The sequence below is a fragment of the Xenopus tropicalis genome, chromosome 1 (genome assembly GCF_000004195.4).
Source record: "Xenopus tropicalis strain Nigerian chromosome 1, UCB_Xtro_10.0, whole genome shotgun sequence".
NCBI classification, from domain to species: Eukaryota; Metazoa; Chordata; class Amphibia; order Anura; family Pipidae; genus Xenopus; species Xenopus tropicalis.
The window spans coordinates 13,929,667-13,955,108 of record NC_030677.2 but is presented as its reverse complement, the minus strand read 5'-3'; the positions used below and the strand labels follow the sequence as shown (position 1 = coordinate 13,955,108).

At 46.9% G+C, this 25,442-nt stretch overlaps 1 protein-coding gene across 2 annotated transcripts in view; it reads right to left on the bottom strand.

The window, feature by feature from the left end:
- The window catches only part of slc4a11 (solute carrier family 4 member 11), a 73,283-nt gene extending 67,447 nt beyond the window's left edge, over nucleotides 1-5,836 (bottom strand). The window contains exon 1 of one of the 2 annotated variants that reach the window (XM_031895254.1): nucleotides 5,686-5,836. In XM_031895254.1, the coding sequence (XP_031751114.1) occupies nucleotides 5,686-5,722 (37 nt within the window). In that variant the 5' untranslated portion in view covers nucleotides 5,723-5,836. The remainder of the gene's footprint in view (nucleotides 1-5,685) is intronic. The other variant, XM_002936363.5, reaches the window with a different exon arrangement.
- Between the last annotated feature and the right edge of the window lie 19,606 nt (nucleotides 5,837-25,442).

Below are 25,442 nucleotides of genomic sequence, written 5' to 3'. Positions count from 1 at the left end.
AGGTCTGTTCCTTCCGTACCAACGCTACCTGCCATTCATTCACTTTTGCACATGCCGACGCATCCGATTTATTAGGAAAAATGAAAATAAAGATGAATGAGGATAAATTGGGGCCCCGAGCCTCATATACACCTGCACAGGGCCAAAATACCAGCCTTATTCCCTTTATTCTGGGGTCTGTATACGGACCAGTTCTAGCCCAGGGGGCAGCCATATTTGCTCAGTGCAAGAGATCAGTGATGTGACACAACTTCCTAGCAGGAACCAATCAGGACACATAACCTGTATAACTGCTGGAAAGCAGCCAATGGTAAGGCAGGACGGCGACACACCACTCTACAGCAAACGCTTTATGTTACATAGTGTCTGTGAAAAAAATAAATAGGATTTATGGCCAAGGCTGAGGGTTTGAACCCTTCCTGCTCTACTAGAACGGGGGGGTACAGGAAATGGCATATATAGATGGCGAGAAGGCACGCTCCTGGCACAGAGACAGATTGCAAAACAGCACGAGAGCTCAGCGCCCAGGCGCCCCACTTCCGCATTCTGTGCAAAGCCCGAGTTTCACTGAAAGCAGAAGCAAAGGGAACAGAACTATATTTGTTATGGCAACTCCCACTCATATTAATACATACAGATATATAAACAAAAAGAATGTTCTGGGTACAGAACCCGTTATACACTAAGGGATGCAATATGGCCGCTCCCACCCACAGAAATAGTTGCAAATGTACAGAGAAAGCATGTTCTTGGCACAAAATAACGAATACACTTATACTGTACTATGGCACCTCCTACCCATATGTATAAATACAAATATACAGAGAAGGAATGTTCTGGGCACACAATAAGCTGTACCCCCATACTGTACTGTCTAAGGGAAACACTATGGCACCCCCTAACCATATGTATAAATACAAATATACAGAGAAGGAATGTTCTGGGCACACAATAAGCTGTTCCCCCATACTGTACTGTCTAAGGGTAACACTATGGCACCTCCTACCCATATGTATAAATACAAATATACAGAGAAGGAATGTTCTGGGCTCACAATAAGCTGTACCCCCATACTGTACTGTCTAAGGGAAACACTATGGCACCCCCTACCCATATGTATAAATACAAATATACAGAGAAGGAATGTTCTGGGCACACAATAAGCTGTACCCCCATACTGTACTGTCTAAGGGAAACACTATGGCACCTCCTACCCATATGTATAAATTCAAATATACAGAGAAGGAATGTTCTGGGCTCACAATAAGCTGTACCCCCATACTGTACTGTCTAAGGGAAACACTATGGCACCTCCTACCCATATGTATAAATACAAATATACAGAGAAGGAATGTTCTGGGCACACAATAAGCTGTACCCCCATACTGTACTGTCTAAGGGAAACACTATGGCACCCCCTACCCATATGTATAAATACAAATATACAGAGAAGGAATAACCTATACACTTATACTGTACTGTCTAAGGGATACAGTATGGCAGCTCCTACACAGACAGAGAAAGAATGTTCAGCGGACCTCTAAACTCTATATCCAGGCTACACTTCACTAGGCTCTAGGCAAAGTCTTTGCTATCCCTCAGCAACTGCACAGGGGACTGTTTCCATGGCGACCCGGTGAGACAAACCTGCAGTTGCTAAAACCGATGGGGATTTGATATAAATGGGAGCGCGCCTATTCTGCAGGACAGACAGTCACTGGGGAAAGAGCGGCAATAAGCACAACATCCCAGGCATACCGACTGCCGCCCCGGTAAATAGTTTGCAGCAACTTTCCATGTGTGTATATGTAATTGCTGTTGAGAGCCGTGTTTATTTATCCCTCTCTCACCTCTGGTTCTGACTACTGATAAAATGTAGCAGAAGTCAAATCTTCTCCAGGTCTATTAATCAGACCCAGAGAGAATATAAGGGCAAACCTTGCTGATACTCCGTGGTAAACAGAGAGATGATAGGGTATTGGACTTTGGGGGGCTCATTACATATGTTATAAGGGAAGGAATGCTCTGGGCACACAATAAGCTATAACTTCCTACTGTATTGTACACTACGCCTACTGTATACACGGCAGCTCCCTGTATAAACACAAATGTACAAAGAAGGGATGTTCCCTGGCCAATCAGCTGTGCCTACATACTGGGATGGAACATAAAAATAAAGGGGAACTACGCCTAAAAACAGCTTCTGGCATTTTGGCAGAAAATATCATTCTAAGCAACTTCCCAATACACATTTTATAGGTGCAATGGAAAAGTTGCATTGGACACACCCTTTGCTAGGCCCCGGAGCTGGCAATTACATATACAAATAACTAATGTATATTGTAAAGCTGCTCACAATTGTATTTTCTTTCATTATGCAAAGAGAGCTGTTCCCCTTTAATGTTATGATATGGAGGTGCCGGCAGTACCACTATATACCTGCGCGGAATGCATGGCTTATGGGGGTGCAGAGATCTGACCCACCACTGGCCAAAAAGCTAAATTGAGAATAATGGCGTTTCTGATGCTCGGCCAATCAGAGAGTCACTGTGGGTTCCCAGGACTGCACCTATGTGACAGGAGTCTTTTCATTCCTTCCCCCCCCCCCTCCCAGGCAACGGCCATCGGCCACCTCCTCCTCCTCCTGCTGCTGCAGCCTGCACCGCCGGCCCAGTACAGCCTCGCACATGACAAACATGTTTACGTTCTGCTTGCACTGGAGGATTTTTCAGAATCAGCATCTGTAACAGGATATCGGGCTCTGCTTGGGGCCCGGCCAACGGCACCAAATCGGCACTTCCTAATCTGCACTAATTCATGGCGGCAAGAAACACGCACAATTATGGATTTTTGGGCTATAAAGGATAAAATAGTGCATTAATAGCAAGAAGGTGTGTCAGGAGCCCTAGCACTACATCTCCCAGCATGCACTATTCATATACAGCCTGACCCAGCACATCCCTCCTATACACCCAGACTGGGACCCCCCTATATACAGCCTGACCCAGCACATCCCCCCTATACACCCAGACTGGGACCCCCCTATATACAGCCTGACCCAGCACATCCCCCCTATACACAGCCTGACCGCAACCCCTAACAGCCAACATCCCCCCTATACACAGCCTGACCCAGCACATCCCCCCTATACACCCAGACTGGGACCCCTCTATATACAGCCTGAACCAGCAACATCCCCCCTATACACCCAGACTGGGACCCCTCTATATACAGCCTGACCCAGCACCATCCCCCCTATACACCCAGACTGGGACCCCTCTATATACAGCCTGACCCAGCACATCCCCCCTATACACCCAGACTGGGACCCCTCTATATACAGCCTGACCCAGCACATCCCTCCTATACACCCAGACTGGGACCCCTCTATATACAGCCTGACCCAGCACATCCCTCCTATTAGACCCAGACTGGACCCCTCTATATACAAGCCTGACCCAGCACATCCCTCCTATACACCCAGACTGGGACCCCTCTATATAACAGCCTGACCCAGCACATCCCCCCTATACACCCAGACTGGGACCCCTCTATATACAGCCTGACCCAGCACATCCCCCCTATACACCCAGATTGGGACCCCTCTATATACAGCCTGACCCAGCACATCCCCCTATACACCCAGACTGGGACCCCTCTATATACAGCCTGACCCAGCACATCCCCCCTATACACCCAGACTGGGACCCCTCTATATACAGCCTGACCCAGCACATCCCTCCTATACACCCAGACTGGGACCCCTCTATATACAGCCTGACCCAGCACATCCCTCCTATACACCCAGACTGGGACCCCTCTATATACAGCCTGACCCAGCACATCCCCTCCTATACACCCAGACTGGGACCCCTCTATATACAGCCTGACCCAGCACATCCCTCCTATACACCCAGACTGGGACCCCTCTATATACAGCCTAACCCAGCACATCCCTCCTATACACCCAGACTGGGACCCCTCTATATACAGCCTGACCCAGCACATCCCTCCTATACACCCAGACTGGGACCCCTCTATATACAGCCTGACCCAGCACATCCCTCCTATACACCCAGACTGGGACCCCTCTATATACAGCCTGACCCAGCACATCCCTCCTATACACCCAGACTGGACCCCTCTATATACAGCCTGACCCAGCACATCCCTCCTATACACCCAGACTGGGACCCCTCTATATACAGCCTGACCCAGCACATCCCTCCTATACACCCAGACTGGGACCCCCCTATATACAGCCTGACCCAGCACATTCCCCCTATACACCCTCTATTAAATCCCTCCTATACACCCAGACTGGGACCCCTCTATATACAGCCTAACCCAGCACATCCCTCCTATACACCAGGACTGGACCCCTCTATATACAGCCTGACCCAGCACATCCCTCCTATACACCCAGACTGGACCCCTCTATATACAGCCTGACCCAGCACATCCCTCCTATACACCCAGACTGGGACCCCTCTATATACAGCCTGACCCAGCACATCCCCCCTATACACCCAGACTGGGACCCCTCTATATACAGCCAGACCCAGCACATCCCTCCTATACACCCAGACTGGGACCCCCCTATATACAGCCTGACCCAGCACATCCCCCCTATACACAGCCTGACCCAGCACATCCCCCCTATACACCCAGACTGCATAGAAACAAACAGCTTACCTCTGGCAATTGAACAAGTGTTGAACCACAATTCCCAGAAACTCATGAGAAATTCTCAAGTTTGCTGTTTCTGCAGAACTTACAGCTGTTCCTTCCCCTACACACACAGTTGCCCCAGACTGACCCTTTACAAACACAAATGCCCTACCTGTGCTCCTGAAGCAGCTGCTGTACTACAACTGGCAGCATCCTGGGGCAGGTTAGCGGGAATGCCTGGGGCAGGTTAGCGGGAATGCCCGGGGCAGGTTAGCGGGAATGCCCGGGGCAGGTTAGCGGGAATGCCCGGGGCAGGTTAGCGGGAATGCCCGGGGCAGGTTAGCGGGAATGCCCGGGGCAGGTTAGCGGGAATGCCCGGGGCAGGTTAGCGGGAATGCCCGGGGCAGGTTAGCGGGAATGCCCGGGGCAGGTTAGCGGGAATGCCCGGGGCAGGTTAGCGGGAATGCCCGGGGCAGGTTAGCGGGAATGCCCGGGGCAGGTTAGCGGGAATTCTGGGACTTGTAATTGTACTTGGGGGCCACAGGTTGCTCTTGCCCAGACAGACACACAGCCCCAGTGCAAGTATGATGTAACACTCAGAACCTACAGTGCGTCCCCCCAGGGGGCTCCCTAGCAACCTCTGCAGGACAATTAACTCTACTAAACTACAACTCCCATAATCCCCTATGGCAAAAGGATATTAGAAGTTGCAAATTAGAGCTGAAGGGCTGGCTGGGCATTCCTGATATAAATATAATGATGGTGTATATATATATTATATAACGACATTTCCCTCTATACTGCAGTCGTGTCTTTGTTTTTCTCCATATGGCCGTGTGAGGCTGGGGGCCCAGGGCAAGTGCCCTTCTGGCCAACTCTACAAACAGCCCTGTGTGCCTGAGGGAAGTGCAAGGAGAGGGTCGATGGAAAGGAGGGGGGGGGGTGTGAGATCCAAAATCCGACCCCCCCAGGTCCCACAGCGCCCCCCCAGCCGGACCCCCCTGTATATCTCACCGCATGGCTGGAGGTGGAAGACGCGTCTGGCTGCCATGGCTATTCGGGCTCCGCAGGACTCAGCCCATGTCCCGGCCGGACTGCAAGTTTGTGCAGCGGGAGGATCGGCAGAGTAAGAGCCAAGTGGGGGGGAGGGTCCCGCAACCACTGCCGCTCCTCCTGCGGCTCCTCCCACTCCTCCTGCGGCTCCACCCCCTCATGCCCAGGAAGCAAGGGAGGGGCCTTCCTGTGCGCTTCAGTCTGTCTCTCTGATAGGTTCCTCAGCTGCCCAACTTGGGGCAATGTCACCGCTCTGGGTGTGAGAGGGGCCACAGTCTGTCCTAGGGGGTCATTTTCTGCCCTTCAAATCCAGGGGCCCCACCTATTAGCGCTTGGAAACTTCTGCCTCACTTGTACATTTGATAGAGGGACTTCCGCCTTGTTTTTAATTTGGCCCCTATTGCGACCACTAGACAGTTGTACGTTGTATTGCCCCAGAGGAGCAAGTCTGCCGCCCTCCTGTAGGGCAGGTTCTACTGCAGCCCCCCAGTGTCCAAAGGGAATATTGTTAGGGGCCCCTATAGACCCCACAGGAGAGGTACTAGTGTTATATTACTGCACCTCATATTGCCCCAATGGGAATATTGTTAGGGGCCACTATAGACCCCACAGGAGAGGTACTAGTGTTAGGCTACTGCACCTCATATTGCCCAAATGGGAAAATTGTTAGGGGCCCCTATAGACCCCACAGGACAGGTACTAGTGTTAGGCTACTGCACCTCATATTGCCCCAATGGGAAAATTGTTAGGGGCCCCTATAGACCCCACAGGACAGGTACTAGTGTTAGGCTACTGCACCTCATATTGCCCCAATGGGAAAATTGTTAGGGGCCCCTATAGACCCCACAGGAGAGGTACTAGTGTTAGGCTACTGCACCTCATATTGCCCCAATGGGAAAATTGTTAGGGGCCCCTATAGACCCCACAGGAGAGGTACTAGTGTTAGGCTACTGCACCTCATATTGCCCCAATGGGAAAATTGTTAGGGGCCCCTATAGACCCCACAGGACAGGTACTAGTGTTAGGCTACTGCACCTCATATTGCCCCAATGGGAAAATTGTTAGGGGCCCCTATAGACCCCACAGGACAGGTACTAGTGTTAGACTACTGCACCTCATATTGCCCCAATGGGAACATTGTTAGGGGCCCCTATAGACCCCACAGGACTGGTACTAGTGTTAGACTACTGCACCTCATATTGCCCCAATGGGAACATTGTTAGGGGCCCCTATAGACCCCACAGGACAGGTACTAGTGTTAGGCTACTGCACCTCATATTGCCCCAATGGGAACATTGTTAGGGGCCCCTATAGACCCCACAGGAGAGGTACTAGTGTTAGGCTACTGCACCTCATATTGCCCAAATGGGAAAATTGTTAGGGGCCCCTATAGACCCCACAGGACAGGTACTAGTGTTAGACTACTGCACCTCATATTGCCCCAATGGGAAAATTGTTAGGGGCCCCTATAGACCCCACAGGACTGGTACTAGTGTTAGACTACTGCACCTCATATTGCCCCAATGGTAAAATTGTTAGGGGCCCCTATAGACCCCACAGGACAGGTACTAGTGTTAGGCTACTGCACCTCATATTGCCCCAATGGGAATATTGTTAGGGGCCCCTGGTGCCCCCCTATAGAGAACTTACCAGTGTCCCAGTGGGACAATCCCGTAAAGGGTCCTGTGGTCCCCAGAGAGGTGGCAGAAGGTGGTACTAAGAGACATGATTGGGGGGGGGGGGGTTGGGCATATATGAAGCTATAGTCCAGTGGCAGCCGGAGGGCACCATAACAATATAAATGGACAGTACAATATCTAGTGCCCCCGCCAGTGCCCCTGAGGCATCCATGGGTGACTATTCCAGTTATTCAAAACATTATTTAATATTGCCCCACGGGTTTGTGCTTTAGACTGCTCAGGGGCATGCTATAGGCCAGTGCTGTCCAACCCCTGTGGTACTGAGGGACAGCATTTTCCTGGCTCTTCCTGCCCCACCCCCCGCGCGCACTTACCTTTATAGCGCCAGAGGGAGTCCAGCATTGCTAGTGTACAGAGTGTAATTGTACTCTCTGCACTAGCAGAGCTGAATTTCTGTTTTAAAAATGGAAATTGAGCTGTTAAAGTTACTAGCTTTTTGCTGGGGGCGCTGCGGCCTGAGGCGAGATTCTCAATTCTCACCCCTTTTTTTAAACAACACACACTTCAAACCACACCCATGTTATAACAGCTTTTAAGGCCATGCCCACATTAATGATGGTAGCACACACAAAAAAAATTATAATAATTAGTGGGCACTGCAAAGATATCACTCTCCTCTTATGTGAAAGAAGATAATTATGCCATACCCCTAAATCTTATGGCTCCTCTTCCCCTGTGGATAGGAGCAACCCCCAGCACATAATTACACAACTATTTCCAAATTCTAACAAAATCACAGAACCATCCCCTGCCAAGTCCACCTCCCACAAGTAGCATAGGGCAGGCAGTGTATGGCACACACAGGCAGCATAGGGCAGGCAGAATATGACACACACAGGCAGCATAGGGCAGGCAGAGTATGGCAGACACAGGCAGCATAGGGCAGGCACAGTATGGCAAACACAGACAGCATAGGGCAGGCACTGTATGGCACACACAGGCAGCATAGGGCAGGCAGAGTATGGCACACACAGGCAGCATAGGGCAGGCAGAGTATGGCACACACAGGCAGCATAGGGCAGGCACAGTATGGAACACACAGGCAGCATAGGGCAGGCAGAGTATGGCAGACACAGGTAGCATAGGGCAGGCAGAGTATGGCACACACAGGCAGCATAGGACAGGCACAGTATGGCACACACAGGCAGCATAGGGCAGGCAGAGTATGGCCCACACAGGCAGCATAGGGCAGGCAGAGTATGGCACACACAGGCAGCATAGGGCAGGCAGAGTATGGCAGACACAGATAGCATAGGGCAGGCAGAATATGGCACACACAGGCAACATAGGGCAGGCACAGTATGGCACACACAGGCAGCATAGGGCAGGCAAAGTATGGCACACACAGGCAGCATAGGGCAGGCAGAGTATGGCAGACACAGGTAGCATAGGGCAGGCAGAGTATGGCACACACAGGCAGCATAGGGCAGGTATAATATGGCACACACAGGCAGCATAGGGCAGGCAGAATATGGCACACACAGGCAGCATAGGGCAGGCAGAATATGGCACACACAGGCAGCATAGGGCAGGCAGAGTATGGCACACACAGGCAGCATAGGGCAGGCAGAGTATGGCACACACAGGTAGCATAGGGCAGGCAGAGTATGGCACACAGGCAGGGTAGGGCAGGCAGAGAATGGCACACACAGGCAGAGTATGGCAGACACAGTATGGCACACACTGGCAGCATAGGGCAGGCAGAGTATGGCACACAGGTAGCATAGGGCAGGCAGAGTATGGCACACAGGTAGCATAGGGCAGGCAGAGTATGGCACACAGGTAGCATAGGGCAGGCAGAGTATAGCAGGCATAGTAGGGAAGGAGACAGAGAAACCTATCATGGCTGCACAAGTAACTGATTATAATCACTCCAACATGAACAGTTTGTATTGAAGTGGCTCTCTTCACCTCTTGTATCGGTTACTGGTTGCTTTATATGTTACTCTGTATGTCCCATGTATGGAACCCACTTATTGTACAGCGCTGCGGGATATGTTGGCGCTTTATAAATAAATGTTAATAATAATAATAATAATAATCTTTCCATTATCTATCTATCTATATATCTATCATCTATCTCTCTTCACCTCTTGTATCGGTTACTGATTGCTTTATATGTTACTCTGTATGCCCAATGTATGAAACCCACTTATTGTACAGCGCTGCGGGATATGTTGGCGCTTTATAAATAAATGTTAATAATAACAATGCATACAGTGACACAATGCAAGCACTGCTCCTGCAGTCTGTCTGAGATGTGACCAGGTGAACAATGTGGAAACTTACAGGTGTAAACAATGCAGGGCCTTAGAGCCTGAATCTGAGGTGTGAACAATGCAGGGGACAATTAATGTCAGTACTGATACCATTTAAAGCTTACACAAAGGTATTACAGCAGCCAGATACAGTGGTGTGAAAAACTATTTGCCCCCTTCCTGATTTCTTATTCTTTTGCATGTTTGTCACACTTAAATGTTTCTGCTCATCAAAAACCGTTAACTATTAGTCAAAGATAACACAAGTAAACACAAAATGCAGTTTTTAAATGAGGGTTTTTATTATTTAGGGAGAAAAAAAATCCAAACCTACATGGCCCTGTGTGAAAAAGTAATTGCTCCCTGATCCCTGAACCTAATAACTGGTTGGGCCACCCTTAGCAGCAATAACTGCAATCAAGCGTTTGCGATAACTTGCAACGAGTCTTTTACAGCGCTCTGGAGGAATTTTGGCCCACTCATCTTTGCAGATTTGTTGTAATTCAGCTTTATTTGAGGGTTTTCTAGCATGAACCGCCTTTTTAAGGTCATGCCACAACATCTCAATAGGATTCAGGTCAGGACTTTGACTAGGCCACTCCAAAGTCTTCATTTTGTTTTTCTTCAGCCATTCAGAGGTGGATTTGCTGGTGTGTTTTGGGTCATTGTCCTGCTGCAGCACCCAAGATCGCTTGAGTTGACAAACTCATGGCCGGACATTCTCCTTCAGGATTTTTTGGTAGACAGTAGAATTCATGGTTCCATCTATCACAGCAAGCCTTCCAGGTCCTGAAGCAGCAAAACAACCCCAGACCATCACACTACCACCACCATATTTTACTGTTGGTATGATGTTCTTTTTCTGAAATGCTGTGTTACTTTTACGCCAGATGTAACGGGACACGCACCTTGTCGGTCCACAAGGTATTTTCCCAAAAGTCTTGGCAATCATTGAGATGTTTTTTAGCAAAATTGAGACGAGCCATAATGTTCTTTTTGCTTAAAAGTGGTTTCCGCCTTGGAAATCTGCCATGCAGGCCGTTTTTGCCCAGTCTCTTTCTTATGGTGGAGTCGTGAACACTGACCATAATTGAGGCAAGTGAGGCCTGCAGTTCTTTAGATGTTGTCCTGGGGTCTTTTGTAGCCTCTCGGAATGAGTTGTCTCTGCGCTCTTGGGGTAATTTTGGTCGGCCGGCCACTCCTGGGAAGGTTCACCACTGTTCCATGTTTTTGCCATTTGTGGATAATGGCTCTCAGTGGTTCGCTGGAGTCCCAAAGCTTTAGAAATGACTTTATAACCTTTACCAGACTGATAGATCTCAATTACTTTTGTTCTCATTTGTTCCTCAATTTCTTTGGATCTTGGCATGATGTCTAGCTTTTGAGGTGCTTTTGGTCTACTTCTCTGTGTCAGGTAGCTCCTATTTAAGTGATTTCTTGGTTGAAACAGGTGTGGCAGTAATCAGGCCTGGGGGTGACTACAGAAATTGAACTCAGGTGTGATAAACCACAGTTAAGTTATTTTTTAACAAGGGGGGCAATCACATTTTCACACAGGGCCATGTAGATTTGGAGTTTTTTTTCTCCATTAATAACGTAAACCTTTATTTAAAAACTGCATTTTGTGTTCAATTATGTTATCTTTGACTAATAGTTAACGGTTTTTGATGAGCAGAAACATTTAAGTGTGACAAACATGCAAAAGAATAAGAAATCAGGAAGGGGGCAAATAGTTTTTCACACCACTGTAGATGGGGGGGCCACACAAGTAGGGGCTGTTAGACAGCACTGCTATAGAGTATACTGCTGGCAGGAGCAATATATGGCGGGCAAAACTTCATGTGCCGTTGCCCTAATAGAGAATGGGTCAGTGCCAGAATGAGAGTGTGTGGCTGCTGTGCACGCGGAGCCAATTTAGCGGCAATAATGTGAGCACTTTAGATAAAGGACTTTGCTAGCGGGGAAAGCAGTCAGGCCAAATGTTTAGTAAACAGACCATAATAACACACGGATCTTGTTCTTACAGGCGGCCTGCCAAAGGCTTTGTGGATCGCTGCAGCCGTCCCTCTCCCTCTGCACAAGAGACAAGGATAAGCCTGCCCCCTGGTAAGGCAAGAGTCCAGCTGCTGCAGAGCCTCTTGGGAAGCAGCAATATCAGTAATTGTTGTGAATAGCTGAATAGTTGGCTGTGTGTGGGGGCTTCTTTATACAGCATATACATATATACCATGCAAGCAACAATTAAAATGATGCATAAGGCCTGTAACAAGTACAGGTATGGGATCCCTTATCCGGAAACCCATTATCCAGAAAGCTCCGAATTACGGAAAGCCTGTCTCCCTGACTCCATTTTAATCAAATAATTCAGAATTTTAAAACTGATTTCCTTCTTTTCTGTAGTAATAAAAGAGTACCTTGTAATTGATCCCAACTAAGATATAATTACCCCTTATTGGGGGCAGAACAGCCCTATTGGGTTTATTTAATGGTTAAATGATTCCTTTTTCTCTGTAATAATAAAACAGTACCTGTACTTGATCCCAACTAAGATATAATTACCCCTTATTGGGGCAGAACAGCCCTATTGGCTTTATTTAATGGTTAAATGATTCCCTTTTCTCTGTAATAATAAAACAGTACCTGTACTTGATCCCAACTAAGATATAATTACCCCTTATTGGGGGCAGAACAGCCCTATTGGCTTTATTTAATGGTTAAATGATTCCCTTTTCTCTGTAATAATAAAACAGTACCTGTACTTGATCCCAACTAAGATATAAATAATCCTTATTGGATGCAAAACAATTCTATTGGGTTTAATTAATGGTTTATTGATTTTTTTAGTAGACTTAAGTTATGGAGATCTAAATTATGGAAAGACCCCTTATCCGGAATACCCTTGGTCCCGAGCATTCTGGATAACGGGTCCTATACCTGTAATATGTGTTTTACCTTTTCTCATGTAGTTATGACTTATTAGCCTCACCCCCAGCTGAAATCCTGCTCTTGCCCCCCTACCTAGAATAACATTCTGGGGGGCTCCTATAATTATGGCTGGGGTTCTGTGTCGCTGCTCTGCGTGACACATGAAATGCCTTACGGTCAGCAGTGTGAAGTTGGGTTTGCCAGCACATTCTAAAGTTCCCAAGCACATGAGAGCTCTGTCCCTGGGTGACCTTTAGGCTGACAATCTTGGGATGCCAGTGTGTTCAGGAGTTTCACCTCTGGCAAGCTCCTTACAGCAGTGTGAAATAGCCCACAAGTCACTGTAAATCCCAGTAAAGTCTGTATGTGGCTAGTGACACTGCTAGTGGCTATTAAGTACAGGTATGGGACCTGTTACCCAGAATGCTCGGGACCTGGGGTTTCACGGATAAGTGGTCATCCTGTAATTTGGATCACCGTGACAGACGGGGAGATTAGTCGCCGCACGACAAAGGCAAATCGCCTCTCAAGGCAACTTCAACGATTTCGTCAAATCGCCATGCCGCGTATGCCATTAGTCGCCCGCGACAAGGGAGATTTGTTGCGCAGCGACTAATCTCCCCGTCTTTCACGGCCCTAAATGTGGCCATACACGTGATGATCCCCTCCTACGGGTGGGCGATATCGGGGAAAATGTAGGCTAATTCGATCCTTTGGCCCCAGGGCCAATGGCGGCAATGGGGCAGTCAACGAGCCGATGTGGTCCCCAATCCAACTAAATCTTTGTTGTAGGCTAATTCGATCGTTTTGGCCCTGGGGCCAAACAATGGAAGTATAATGGTGGCAATGGGGTCCCCGAATGTGGTCCCTGATCCGACTAAATCTTTTAACCTACCCGATCGATATCTGGCCAATTTCAGGCCAGATATCGGTCGGGCATGCCTCTCGTTCCTACTTCAACACGGGCCGATAAGCTGCCGAATGGGTCCAAGGGCCCGATATTGCCAGCTACAATCAGCCTGTGTATGGGGACCTTTAGTCCCTTTGTTAAATGTATATTGAAGCAGTGGAATTCTTAATGAATCAGATGAAAGCAAGTGTAGGACTGGCCAGACCGGGGATGACTGTGACTTAGTTGGCTTGTTGTTGACCCAAGATAAGTGTGCCAGTCCATGCCATAGCCTCCTCCTTGGGACTAATGATAGGCTGCCCAGATAAATGGTGTTTCTGTGCCAATCAGCTTGGTCCCTGTGCCAACTGAAAACACTCCATGCTGGAATTGGTACTTATCCTGACCCAGCATTATCACATGGCATTGTGACATTGTGGCGATCATCATGGGGTGCCCTGGTGCAGGCAAATCCATAAGGCACAAGTGCATGTAGGACACCAGGAGAACTGATTTAAGGCCAGAGCTGGAGTAGCCGGCAGTTTGTGAAGGTGGCAATAGTACTGATTGTTAATCGGATTTGAACAATAAACAGCAATAAAATGGGTTTTTGCAGCTGAACCCCATCCCTTTCCCAAAAACTGAACCCCAGACAGGTGCTTCTGCTGCCCAACCCTACTCCTAGCCCCATGCACTCAGTGCTGTCAGTTAGTGGCTATGAAAAGCAATAGCCAATGAATGGGAATTCTTGGGTGCCATGGACTAGGGACACCCCACTTCTGTGTAATAAGTGCAGCATTTAGCCACAATAACCCACAATTTTATCTAGGTTTAAAAAAACACAGGACATAATGTGTTGAACAGGGTTTTCAATACAAATCCTTTTCCTTTCTTACGAAATACTGCTGCATGGATAGGGCATGGATAGGGTTAAAGTGAGGATTTCTCTGACTCATCACAGGGGGAAAAGTTAAAAATTATTTTCTGTTTCTTGGCTCATTGATTCCTGTAACTCAGCACATTCTCCCCTCTTCATTACATCACCTACAGTACTCGGCCGGTGTAATTCCTCACGCTCGGCAGTTCCACTGACATTATTCTTCTTATTTATGGCTTTGATAGGAGCTGGAGTGCAGAAATGAACATTTCATTGACTCATGGACACAGGCAATAAAAATCCATATTGATTTAGCTATAAGATGTGCCTTTGTTATTGTGTGGTGTGTCCTCCTGCCGTGTTTTAGCTTATCTTATTGTTTGCCCAGAACATTCCTTCTCTGTATATTTGTATTTATACATATGGATAGGAGGTGCCATAGTGTTTCCCTTAGACAGTACAGTATGGGGGTACAGCTTATTGTGTGCCCAGAACATTCCTTCTCTGTATATTTGTATTTATACATATGGGTAGGAGGTGCCATAGTGTTTCCCTTAGACAGTACAGTATGGGGGTACAGCTTATTGTGTGCCCAGAACATTCCTTCTCTGTATATTTGTATTTATACATATGGGTAGGGGGTGCCATAGTGTTTCCCTTAGACAGTACAGTATGGGGGTACAGCTTATTGTGTGCCCAGAACATTCCTTCTCTGTATATTTGTATTTATACAAATGGGAGGGAGGTGCCATAGTGTTTCCCTTAGACAGTACAGTATGGGGGTACAGCTTATTGTGTGCACAGAACATTCCTTCTCTGTATATTTGTATTTATACATATGGGTAGGGGGTGACATAGTGTTTCCCTTAGACAGTACAGTATGGGGGTACAGCTTATTGTGTGCCCAGAACATTCCTTCTCTGTATATTTGTATTTATACATATGGGAGGGAGGTGCCATAGTGTTTCCCTTAGACAGTACAATATGGGGGTACAGCTTATTGTGTGCACAGAACATTCCTTCTCTGTATATTTGTATTTATACATATGGGTAGGGGGTGACATAGTGTTTCCCTTAGACAGTACAGTATGGGGGTACAGCTTATTGTGTGCCCAGAACATTCCTTCTCTGTATATTTGGATTTACACATATGGGGAGGAGATGCCATATTGTGGAATCCCCCAGTGTTAAACTAACATCTGAGGATAAAGCTTATTGTGCAGACTGGACATTCCTTCCCTGCACATGGATGCATCCTTGCACAACATGGTAGCCTGTAGCAACCAATCCCTAATTAGCTTTGATCAATTTTAGGCAGTTTGAGTAATCAGAGCTTGTGTTATTATAGAGGGCCATTAAAGTCCCTGGGATTTACTACTTAAAACCTGCGAAAAGGAAGTTTTTAATTGTCAACAGCTCCACCCAGTAATTGGCTCTTGTGCAGGAAAAGGCAAAAGTGAAATACTGAAAAAAACATTACTACTAGGGGGCAGCCATTTGTATTGAAAAAGATACATCACAAACAAAAAAGAGGCGGGCTTAGGGAAACAATATAAATAACTGATTCTATCTATCTATATATAGTATAGCTGATCCTCAGAATAAAGCAGGGAAGCACGTTCTTAGCATGTGATTTCTGACCGCGGCTTAGTAAGCGGCTCCCAACTACTCATTTTAGCTTAAAACAGGGTTTCTTTGCTGCTTCCATACAAAATAAGAGATTTCTCAGCAGAAACCAAGGGCAGGGAAACCAATATGGCTTCCATTATGTAATGACCGGCTAACTGCTGTGTAAGAGCCAGCACAACTTGCTGGGTAACGAGGGGACACTAATTACTGCGTGTGAAACATCTCTTTGGCCGAACCTGTTCAATTCAGTGATAGGAATTCCACAGCTCGGAGCTAAGAGTAAATGACTAACCCGTTAGCTACTAATGATTAATTAAATTAACCACAGCACCTGCAGACTAGATGCCCCAATCAACGAGAACACCAGGGCCACCTTCGTTAATGGGTCAGAACAGTACAAATGATTCCAGGTCTTGGGGTCTAAAGCAGGTCGAGCTGTAAAACTAGTAACCAGTGTTTATATTTCTCTCTTATCAAAGACGTGGCCAAAGGTGACATCTTCTGTATCCACTGCAGTAAAAATGGATGTGGTGGAAATTATTCTGATGGTCTCATTGGGTAGAGACTGGTCTATACCCTAATGTTCTAGCTACAGGATGGTCTTCCCTATTAACCTTCTAATAAATTATTATAATGCTCTAGTTCAGCGGTTCTCAACCTGTGGGTCGGAATATGGTTGGGGGTCACCACAACATAAGGAACGGTATTAAAGGGTCGCGGCATTAGGAAGGTTGAGAACCACTGCTCTAGTTACATGTTGGTCTTCCCTATTATAGTTCTGATTGGCTACAAACATTCTAATGCTCTGGCTGCAGGCTGGTCTTTCCCATTAATGTTCTGACTGGCAACAGTTTGGTCTAGGTCTATAAATATTCTAATGCTTTGGCTTTGGGTTGGTCTTCCCTGTGAAAATTCTGAGGTTCTACGTGGCTACAGGTTGGTCTTCCTTATAAATATTCTGAGGTTCTTAGTGGCTACAGGTTGGTCTTCCTTATAAATATTCTGTGGTTTTTAGTGGCTACAGGTTGGTCTTCCCTATGAATATTCGGAGGTTCTTAGTGGCTACAGGTTGGTCATCCCTATGAATATTCTGAGGTTCTTAGTGGCTACAGGTTGGTCTTCCCTATGAATATTCTGAGGTTCTTAGTGGCTACAGGTTGGTCTTCCCTATGAATATTCTGAGGTTCTTAGTGGCTAAAGGTTGGTCTTCCCTATGAATATTCTGAGGTTCCAAGTGCCTACAGGTTGGTCTTCTTTATGAATATTCTGAGGTTCTTAGTGGCTACAGGTTGGTCTTCCCTATGAATATTCTGAGGTTCTTAGTGCCTACAGGTTAGTCTTCTCTATGAATATTCTGAGGTTCTGAGTGGCTACAGGTTGGTCTTCTCTATGAATATTCTGAGGTTCTTAGTGGCTACAGGTTGGTCTTCCCTATGAATATTCTGAGGTTCTTAGTGGCTACAGGTTCTTCCTGAATTTGGGTTCTTAGTGGCTACAGGTTGGTCTTCACTATGAATATTCTGAGGTTCTTAGTGGCTACAGGTTTGTCTTCACTATGAATATTCTGAGGTTCTTAGTGGCTACAGGTTGGTCTTCACTATGAATATTCTGAGGTTCTTAGTGGCTACAGGTTGGTCTTCACTATGAATATTCTGGGGTTCTTAGTGGCTACAGGTTGGTCTTCACTATGAATATTCTGAGGTTCTTAGTGGCTACAGGTTTGCCTTCACTATGAATATTCTGAGGTTCTTAGTGGCTACAGGTTGGTCTTCACTATGAATATTCTGAGGTTCTTAGTGGCTACAGGTTGGTATTCACTATGAATATTCTGAGGTTCTTAGTGACTACAGGTTTGCCTTCACTATGAATATTCTGAGATTCTTAGTGGCTAGAGGTTGGCCTTCACTATGAATATTCTGAGGTTCTTAGTGGCTACAGGTTGGTCTTCTCTATGAATATTCTGAGGTTCTTAGTGGCTACAGGTTGGTCTTCACTATGAATATTCTGAGGTTCTTAGTGGCTACAGGTTGGTCTTCACTATGAATATTCTGAGGTTCTTAGTGGCTACAGGTTTGCCTTCACTATGAATATTCTGAGGTTCTTAGTGGCTACAGGTTGGTCTTCACTATGAATATTCTGAGGTTCTTAGTGGCTACAGGTTGGTCTTCACTATGAATATTCTGAGGTTCTTAGTGACTACAGGTTTGCCTTCACTATGAATATTCTGAGATTCTTAGTGGCTACAGGTTGGCCTTCACTATGAATATTCTGAGGTTCTTAGTGGCTACAGGTTGGTCTTCACTATGAATATTCTGAGGTTCCAAGTGCCTACAGGTTGGTCTTCTCTATGAATATTCTGAGGTTCTTAGTGGCTACAGGTTGGTCTTCACTTTGAATATTCTGAGGTTCTTAGTGGCTACAGGTTGGTCTTCACTATGAATATTCTGAGGTTCCAAGTGCCTACAGGTTGGTCTTCTCTATGAATATTCTGAGGTTCTTAGTGGCTACAGGTTGGTGTTCCCTATGAATATTCTGAGGTTCTTAGTGGCTACAGGTTGGTCTTCTCTATGAATATTCTGAGGTTCTTAGTGCCTACAGGTTGGTCTTCTCTATGAATATTCTGAGGTTCTTAGTGGCTACAGGTTGGTCTTCACTATGAATATTCTGAGGTTCTTAGTGGCTACAGGTTGGTCTTCTCTATGAATATTCTGAGGTTCTAAGTGCCTACAGGTTGGTCTTCTCTATGAATATTCTGAGGTTCCAAGTGCCTACAGGTTGGTCTTCTCTATGAATATTCTGAGGTTCTGAGTGCCTACAGGTTGGTCTTCTCTATGAATATTCTGAGGTTCCAAGTGCCTACAGGTTGGTCTTCTCTATGAATATTCTGAGGTTCCGAGTGCCTACAGGTTGGTCTTCTCTATGAATATTCTGAGGTTCTTAGTGGCTACAGGTTGGTCTTCTCTATAAATATTCTGAGGTTCCGAGTGCCTACAGGTTGGCCTTCATTATGAATATTCTGATGTTCTGAATGCCTACAGTTTGGCAAAGGCCTATAAACGCCTGGCTATATAACCTTTGTATAAAATACCAGGCACCTGTTTATGACTCAGTAGAAAGTGTTTCTCACATGATGTCCATGTAATATTCTGTAGGACGATACTCCAGTGGATAAATGATATCTGGCTCACTGGGTCATGCCTGCACGGCTGTACCGGTGATGCTCACTTATGAACGTTATGTCAGCACAAATACCATTTCTGAGCCAAGTGTTGACAGACTGAAATGATTAAGCTGTTCTGCTGTTATTTTGAAGCCACTCGTATTTGCCAGGGTCTGTTTTCCTTTAGGCTGAATGTTGTACAGCAGGGATTCTCTGAAGTTTGACGGCTACCTCTCCCAAGGTCCCAGCCTATTGGCCCAGAGAGCAATAAAAGCCCCCCTGGGACTGGCAGAGCTCCACAGGCCAGTGATTGTGAAACACTCATGTACAGTACAGTTCCACACTGTGAATAGAGGCTGACACTTGTGCTAAGGGTGAGTAAACATGTTGCACAATCTGCATTGAAGCCTCGCACTAGGTTAAAGAGATACTGACGTTTCAATATTGGATTCCTGACATACATGTACCACTCACTTGTACAGATCGGACACTCCATGTTTCTCTACTGTATTCTGTAGAATGGGTGAGACTTTCTCTGTTACATTGGCTACAAGCATTGGCAGAATGAATAGTTCACCTGTCAGTCACAGCAGAGCACCAATCACATGTGCAACAGAGGAATTCCCACCCCTGGCACCCTACAGAGCAGAAAGCACACAGCAGGGTTTCACCAGGTCTGAACTGGAAAAACAACAGTAAAACAAAATTCATCTAATGTTCCGTACTGTAAACCGGGCTGCTATCAGGGAGGTACAGGGGATACTATATTCTGTGGCCCTGTAATGGAGGGGGCCCCAAGAGGCATTAAGGTGTAATTCAAATTTTACCAAGTTCACTGGGTCTTGCAGGCATGGATGGAATTTGAGTGGGATTTTGGCACAATGGTAAAGGGGGAATCAAGGGGATGAACACATATGTGGGGCAGGGCCGGAACAAGGGGTAGCCAGAGTAGGTGATTGCCTAGGGCACAAGTGGAAAGGGGATGCAAATTGGTGGAGGTCAATAACTTGGTCACCTGTGTGGGGGACATGACTGAGCGAGTGACCAGTGGTGGACCTGCAGGGGGGTGAGAGTTGCAGGTTATCAGAGGTGGCAGCAAAGGGGTAGGGGGCTTGCCAGCGATTAGCAGCACAAAGGGGGCAGGATGGCTGTGATCCAGGCCTTGGGCACCAGTAGGACTGGGCTTGGCACTAGCTTGGGGCATTTTTTATTAGGGTGCACCCTAAGTAAGTAGTATGGGGCCCATGATTACTGCTGACATCTCTGTCTATTAAAAGGGAATAGGAAAATATTAGAAATTAAACTTTTGAAAGTACTTTATCACTAGTCTATGTGAGAGAAATTGTGCATTTTGTGACAACCTGTAAGGTTCTCTTATTTAACTAAACACAAACTGGCCAGCATCGACTATTTGCTGCCACAGGCAGCGTGGGTGTGCCACGCTCGGGGAATAAACATTTGGTGGGTTTCAAAGGTTCCTATGTATAGTTCTTATAGTTTGACCTTTTGGAAATAAATTTCCCATCAGAATGGTGAATGTTTCATAGAAAAGAACAGCTTCTCATCTCTGCTTTTTGTCCATTTTGTTAAAGATTGAGATACTCTGGCATTTATTGGTAATCCTATGTTAGGTGTATGCGGGTCACTTGAGCAATGAGCAAAGCAGGGACAAGGTTACAAACTGTGCCGGGACTTTGCCAGTTTCCCAGCGTAATAAACAGCTGATCCTGGAATTAAGGCTGATGGATGTAGTCAGCTGTCATGCACAGGAAACCTAACCCACCTCCAGTCTGTGCCGACAGTTGTTCTTCTGCCATAAGCAAAAATGCCTTGGTTCTCAGTCAGTAACACAGAGGCGATGCAAAGTGCATGGCAGAGTGCAAAGTGCCAAAAACAGGAGAAAAATGGCATTTCCTGAATTGCCACAGGTCTCTGAGCTCCAAACTGGGCACAGAGACCTGTTTGTGACCCATTAATACAGTGCTGTCTGCACCCTCTTGCCACCTAACATGCTCATGATTCAGTTGGCAATGCAGCGCTGTACTTACAGCCCCACCTGCCCCTGCCCCTAGTGCCTGATTTCCAATCTGGGTGCAGCCAGACCAGACTCCGGGCAACTTGGCTGCACTCTTCACACTCTGCATTGGTCCAGCTGGGCAGACCTGTTCCCAACCCAGAACCACTAACTCCCAACCGGACCCACTGACCTGCTTATCAAGCTCCCTGTCCCCCCTGCTCAACCTAAACTTTTAACCTGAACCAGAGACCCGCACAAACCGCAAGTGATGTCACTGGTGGGCCAAAGTGATGTCATTTCAGAGGCGAATCAACCAGGTCAGGGGGAAAAGATTCCTTCTACCTTTGGGTGGTGGGGGGAATGCTTGCCCTGCAATCGGCCCGGGTTCCCAGGCAGGGTATTCAGGGAATAGGGGTCTTTCTAGACAACAAATAATAGAGAGAAGGAGACCATCTAATAGTTATGACTCACTGCTATGTCCTGAATATCAATATAAATAATTAACAAATTTACCAGTGAAACAAACAACCATTTAACAAAATTTCAAAAAACAAATCATACAATTCCAAATGACAAACAGGTGCTTTCCAGTGCCTCGTGGACCCCATACTCTGCCCTCCTTACGCATTTTGCACCATTGGGTTCTACATCAAAGGAGGGTCTTTCTGCCTGACCACTTTGTAGATATTCCGCCGGTGCCTGACCCAATGCAGGACTCTACTCTGCACCTAGCAGCACATTTCCAGTGCGGCACTACGTGCATAAGGCAAAGTCAGCAGGCAACTGGTGCTGTACTTTACACCTATTGCTGGATTTCCAATCCGGTTGCAGAGCACAACCTGACCCTGGACTGGCTTTTTAAATGAGAATTAAGGAGACGTTATTTTCACTTCTTAATGTTTTAGCCCTAGCGCCCAGAGTAAATAACTGATATAGGCAAGCCTGTATGACAGTGATCCAATGATTGGCCCTGGGTATAAATGCCTGGATCAGTCCAGCTGGACACACCAATTTGGTGGCCAAATAATTCAAAAATCTGTTTGCTTTGTCATTAGGATTCCTCGTTAATAAATATAACAGTCTACCTTTCTCTCCATGGCCAATCAGACAATAGGCTGCTTTACAACATTCCCACTGTAGTGCCGCGCTTTTGCCATGGTGACAAGATGCTCCTATTGTTTTCCTGACAAACACGGATGGCAATAACTGGGTTTGTAAATAACAATAATGGGCTAGGAGTGGCCTTAATTTCGCCTGGCAGTGTATTTCTTTATGTCCCTATACAACGTCCCCATACATACATACATAGGTCACCTGCTTGCACGATTCCTAATACAAACGCTTCAGCAATGATTTATTCTGTTGGCGCCTTCACGGCAAAATACATTTACATTTTTCCGAATTATCCAGGAGCCACCTGACATAGAAAATAGTGAGGTATGAATGTAATACTTGCCATAAACCTTAATTAAGGACACTCTGGAACCACCACTGGAAGGGCGGTGTCCTAGTGACATATTACAGGGGGCCCAATAAAATATGAGCACCCTACAGTAAGTTATGCCTACAGCAATCTGTAAATTAGCCCCATCATTGCTGGCATCACCATTTCAAACTGGTCTGATATTGTGTGACTTCTCACTTGCTGAAGTCTTGGGGCACATTGTGGGGCAACAGTTTTGTGCCACTACAGCCTGGACTCACTACTACTACTTGTATCAAAGATCGCAATAGTAAGACTGTCCACTACTCATTGTGTATTGCTTTCTATTGAGAACACTGGAAGGAGCCATGGGTTGGGTTTCTTGGGCGATTAGAGCAGTAAACCAATGTGCTTAGTTCTCAGGCCTAAACTTGAGTCTAAAGATGGCCATACATGGTAGATTTCAGCTGCCGATTCGGGTCCTTCAGACCGATTCTGAAGCTTATCTGCCCGTGTATGTGGACCCCAAACAGTCCTACCTGACCTACATCTGGCATAAAATTGGCCAAATCTCAATCGGGCAGGTTTGAATTTCTGCCGGATTGTTCATGCAGTCCTTGGTCTGACGGGGCCTATGCCTGCCATTCTAATTCAACTGTTTGGCCCTAGGGCCAAACGATCAGATTAGCCTGATATCGCCCACCTTGGACTACAACGTGTGTGGCCACCTTAAGGCAGCAGTTTCCAAACTGTGGGCCCTGGTGCAGTGCAAGGGGGCAGCTTGAGGGTTACTTTGTTTTGGGAAGAAGGCTTATTTGCTGTCCTAGATAAGCTGAAAAGCCAACCTCGAATGCCAAATATGGTGATATTTGGGGCAAATACTTATTTTCTGCCCTAGATGTACTTGCTGCAATGGGGTAACGACTGGCACTCAAATGTTTTCCCACATCTAACCTTGTTACCGGGGGACCTGACCAAGGGTTTCACCTCCAACTACAGCCTGAACTGAAAAAGTCCAACAGCCACTGGACTAGGGTGACCCATGAATGTCATGGAGAATCCATCAATAGCGAGTTTTGATGTCTAGTTATAAAGATATGCTCTGATATATGGGCTCTGATAGGGTCCTTCTATGTTTATCAGCTGTTTAACAGATTCTCCCCCCACCCCTCCCATAGATTCCCCCATGGATAAACCTTTCCCAAATGCATTAAATAGGATTTAGCAGGATATCTTGCACCAATGCTCTTGTTCATCATGCACAGATTGGGGTCTGATTGCACAAAGGACACTTTCTTCTTCCTTCTGTGCACATGCGAAAGGCTCGCACAGGCTTTTATCTGAAGTCACACTTGGCCAAACAATGAAATGCTTTTTGCACATTAGCGGATTTTACAACCCCCCCCCCATAAAATATCATAAAAATGTACACAGACATTAACACGGTTGCTAGTAATGTATTGGTTAAAGGCAACAAAGCAAACAAAGTGATTGCTGGAAAGGTTCTCTCCAAATAAAGAAACAAACTGTCTCTCCCTACTGTACCTTCTATCCCACAGCCCCAGTCCCTTCCCAGAGGCTATTATCCCCCCACTGCTACTATAGGCACCATCTCTCCCTACTATACCTGCTATCCCACAGCCCCAGTCCCTTCCCAGAGGCTATTATCCCCCCACTGTTACTATAGGCACCATCTCTCCCTACTATACCTGCTATCCCACAGCCCCAGTCCCCTTCCCAGAGGCTATTATCCCCCCACTGCTACTATAGGCACCATCTCTCCCTACTATACCTGCTATCCCACAGCCCCAGTCCCTTCCCAGAGGCTATTATCCCCCCACTGTTACTATAGGCACCATCTCTCCCTACTGTACCTTCTATCCCACAGCCCCAGTCCCTTCCCAGAGGCTATTAACCCACTGCTACTATAGGCACCATCTCTCCCTACTATACCTGCTATCCCACAGCCCCAGTCCCTTCCCAGAGGCTATTATCCCCCCACTGCTACTATAGGCACCATCTCTCCCTACTATACCTGCTATCCCACAGCCCCAGTCCCTTCCCAGAGGCTATTATCCCCCCACTGCTAGTATAGGCACCATCTCTCCCTACTATACCTGCTATCCCACAGCCCCAGTCCCTTCCCAGAGGCTATTATCCCCCCACTGCTACTATAGGCACCATCTCTCCCTACTATACCTGCTATCCCACAGCCCCAGTCCCTTCCCAGAGGCTATTATCCCACTGCTACTATAGGCACCGTCTCTCCCTACTATACCTGCTATCCCACAGCCCCAGTCCCTTCCCAGAGGCTATTATCCCCCCACTGCTACTATAGGCACCATCTCTCCCTACTATACCTGCTATCCCACAGCCCCAGTCCCTTCCCAGAGGCTATTATCCCCCCACTGCTACTATAGGCACCATCTCTCCCTACTATACCTGCTATCCCACAGCCCCAGTCCCTTCCCAGAGGCTATTATCCCACTGCTACTATAGGCACCATCTCTCCCTACTATACCTGCTATCCCACAGCCCCAGTCCCTTCCCAGAGGCTATTATCCCCCCACTGCTACTATAGGCACCATCTCTCCCTACTATACCTGCTATCCACAGCCCCAGTCCCTTCCCAGAGGCTATTATCCCCACTGCTACTATAGGCACCATCTCTCCCTACTATACCTGCTATCCCACAGCCCCAGTCCCTTCCCAGAGGCTATTATCCCCCACTGCTACTATAGGCACCATCTCTCCCTACTATACCTGCTATCCCACAGCCCCAGTCCCTTCCCAGAGGCTATTATCCCACTGCTACTATTGGCACCATCTCTCCCTACTAT